This window comes from Apaloderma vittatum, unplaced genomic scaffold, assembly GCF_000703405.1.
Source record: "Apaloderma vittatum isolate BGI_N311 unplaced genomic scaffold, ASM70340v1 scaffold23270, whole genome shotgun sequence".
NCBI lineage: Eukaryota > Metazoa > Chordata > Aves > Trogoniformes > Trogonidae > Apaloderma > Apaloderma vittatum.
In genome coordinates, this window is record NW_009695356.1 from 16,123 (window position 1) to 17,694 (window position 1,572).

The 1,572-nt window shown below is 53.5% G+C and overlaps 1 protein-coding gene across 1 annotated transcript in view; it reads left to right on the plus strand.

Annotated features, from left to right (window-relative positions):
* LAMB3 (laminin, beta 3) overlaps window positions 1-1,567 on the plus strand; it is a gene marked incomplete at its 3' end in the record, with an annotated part of 13,463 nt that extends 11,896 nt beyond the window's left edge. The window contains exons 13-15 of the mRNA XM_009871126.1: window positions 55-70; window positions 960-1,071; window positions 1,485-1,567. Of these exons, the coding sequence (XP_009869428.1) occupies window positions 55-70; window positions 960-1,071; window positions 1,485-1,567 (211 nt within the window). The remainder of the gene's footprint in view (window positions 1-54; window positions 71-959; window positions 1,072-1,484) is intronic.
* Between the last annotated feature and the right edge of the window lie 5 nt (window positions 1,568-1,572).

The following is a 1,572-nucleotide window of genomic DNA, read 5'->3' on the forward strand; positions in this document are numbered from 1 at the left end:
GGGGACCGTCTGGGGCTGCCGGCACTGGGGCTGCCACCCCCGTGGCTCCCGCAGCCCGCAGTGCAACCAGGTAACACCCAGCCCACCCCCAGCATCCCTGGGGCAGATTCAACATCTTTCAGCAACATTTGTTTTTCGTTTCCCTGCCTTCTTTCGTGTGTGCACCTGCAAGCTTGCTCTCTTTTTTCCTTCCCCAGCGCTGCTGTGAGGGGCTGCTGGCGGCAGGGGTCGAGCTGCAGAGCTGAGAGCAGTGTCCCCGCCAGGCAGCACCGTGCTGGGGATCGCTTGGAGCGTCCAAACCAGCTGGTGGGTGGCTCTCTCATCCTGTCCCATCCATGGGAGCCTCCACAAAAAAAATCTGTTCATTCCCTAGTGTGTCCTGCTCTTTTTTTCATTTTTCTATTTCCTAGAAAACACTGTCAGAGACTATTCAAGAAAATGAAAAAAGGTGGTAATTATCGAGACAGGATTAGGCCATTTTAAAAGACCTGATATTTAGCAAGGATGTCCTAATAAGAGATCTTCATACAGGCAAGGCAAGTTAATTACTCTCATTTGTAATGGAAAGTGTGTGTGTCACTTCAGGCTTAAGAGACAACTGGGAAAATTAAAGTTAACTGTAAAAAACCACAAAAAATCCCCCCAAAAGATGACAAATTCGAAGAGCCAAAGATAGGTCCCAAAAGAGCTCAGTGCAGGAAGGAAACGGAAGATTACATAGCAGCTGCTTGTGGGCGATTTCTTTGTCTCTGAAACAAAGCTTCAGACTCTGCTTTGCAGCACTTGGGCTCTCTGGAGATTGCCTGCAGCCCAGCACGAGCTGCTGCCCGTGTCCTGGGGCACAGGCTGAGCAGAGCAGATTGTCCATGTGCTGGCTTCAGCTCTCGAGCAGTCGAGGGAGGGCGTTCCCAGGAGAGTGCCCAGGGCAGAGTCTCCCTCTGATGTGTTTCTCTCTTCAGTTCACAGGCCAGTGTCCGTGCAGGGAAGGCTTCACGGGACGGACGTGCTCTGCTGCGCAGGAGCAGGTTTGCCCGGACAGGCAGTATGGAGATGTCCGGGTAGGGTGCACAGGTAGGGAGCATCCATTTCACTTGGGCTTGGTGTTCCTTAGCACTGTGAAATCAGGGGTTATCCGGGAAAGAGCACCTGGCCCGTATCCTGACATCACCATTTCCCACATTGTTTTTCAAGAGGAATTCCCTTTTTGGAACAGCCTCCCAGTTTGTCCCCATCTCCAGGTATCCACCGGTCCTCTCCTGACAGCCTTGGCTGAGGGGCTGGGAGAGCGACTGGGATTTGGGGGTGGTCCCATTCCTCTGCCCCTGCCACCTTCTTCCCAGATGCTGCAGATGGGTGCAGTTGGACTTCAGACTGTGCTGGCATCCCGTTAGCAGGGTCTGATTTTAGACATATATAACCTACATTTTTCCTCCCTCGTTTTGGTGGGCTTCACCTCTTTATCTCTCCACCTTTCCATCACCCAGAGTGCGACTGTGACTTCCAGGGCACAGAGGACGTGGGGTGTGACAAGACCACGGGCCGGTGCCTCTGCCGCCCGGGGATCACGGGCCA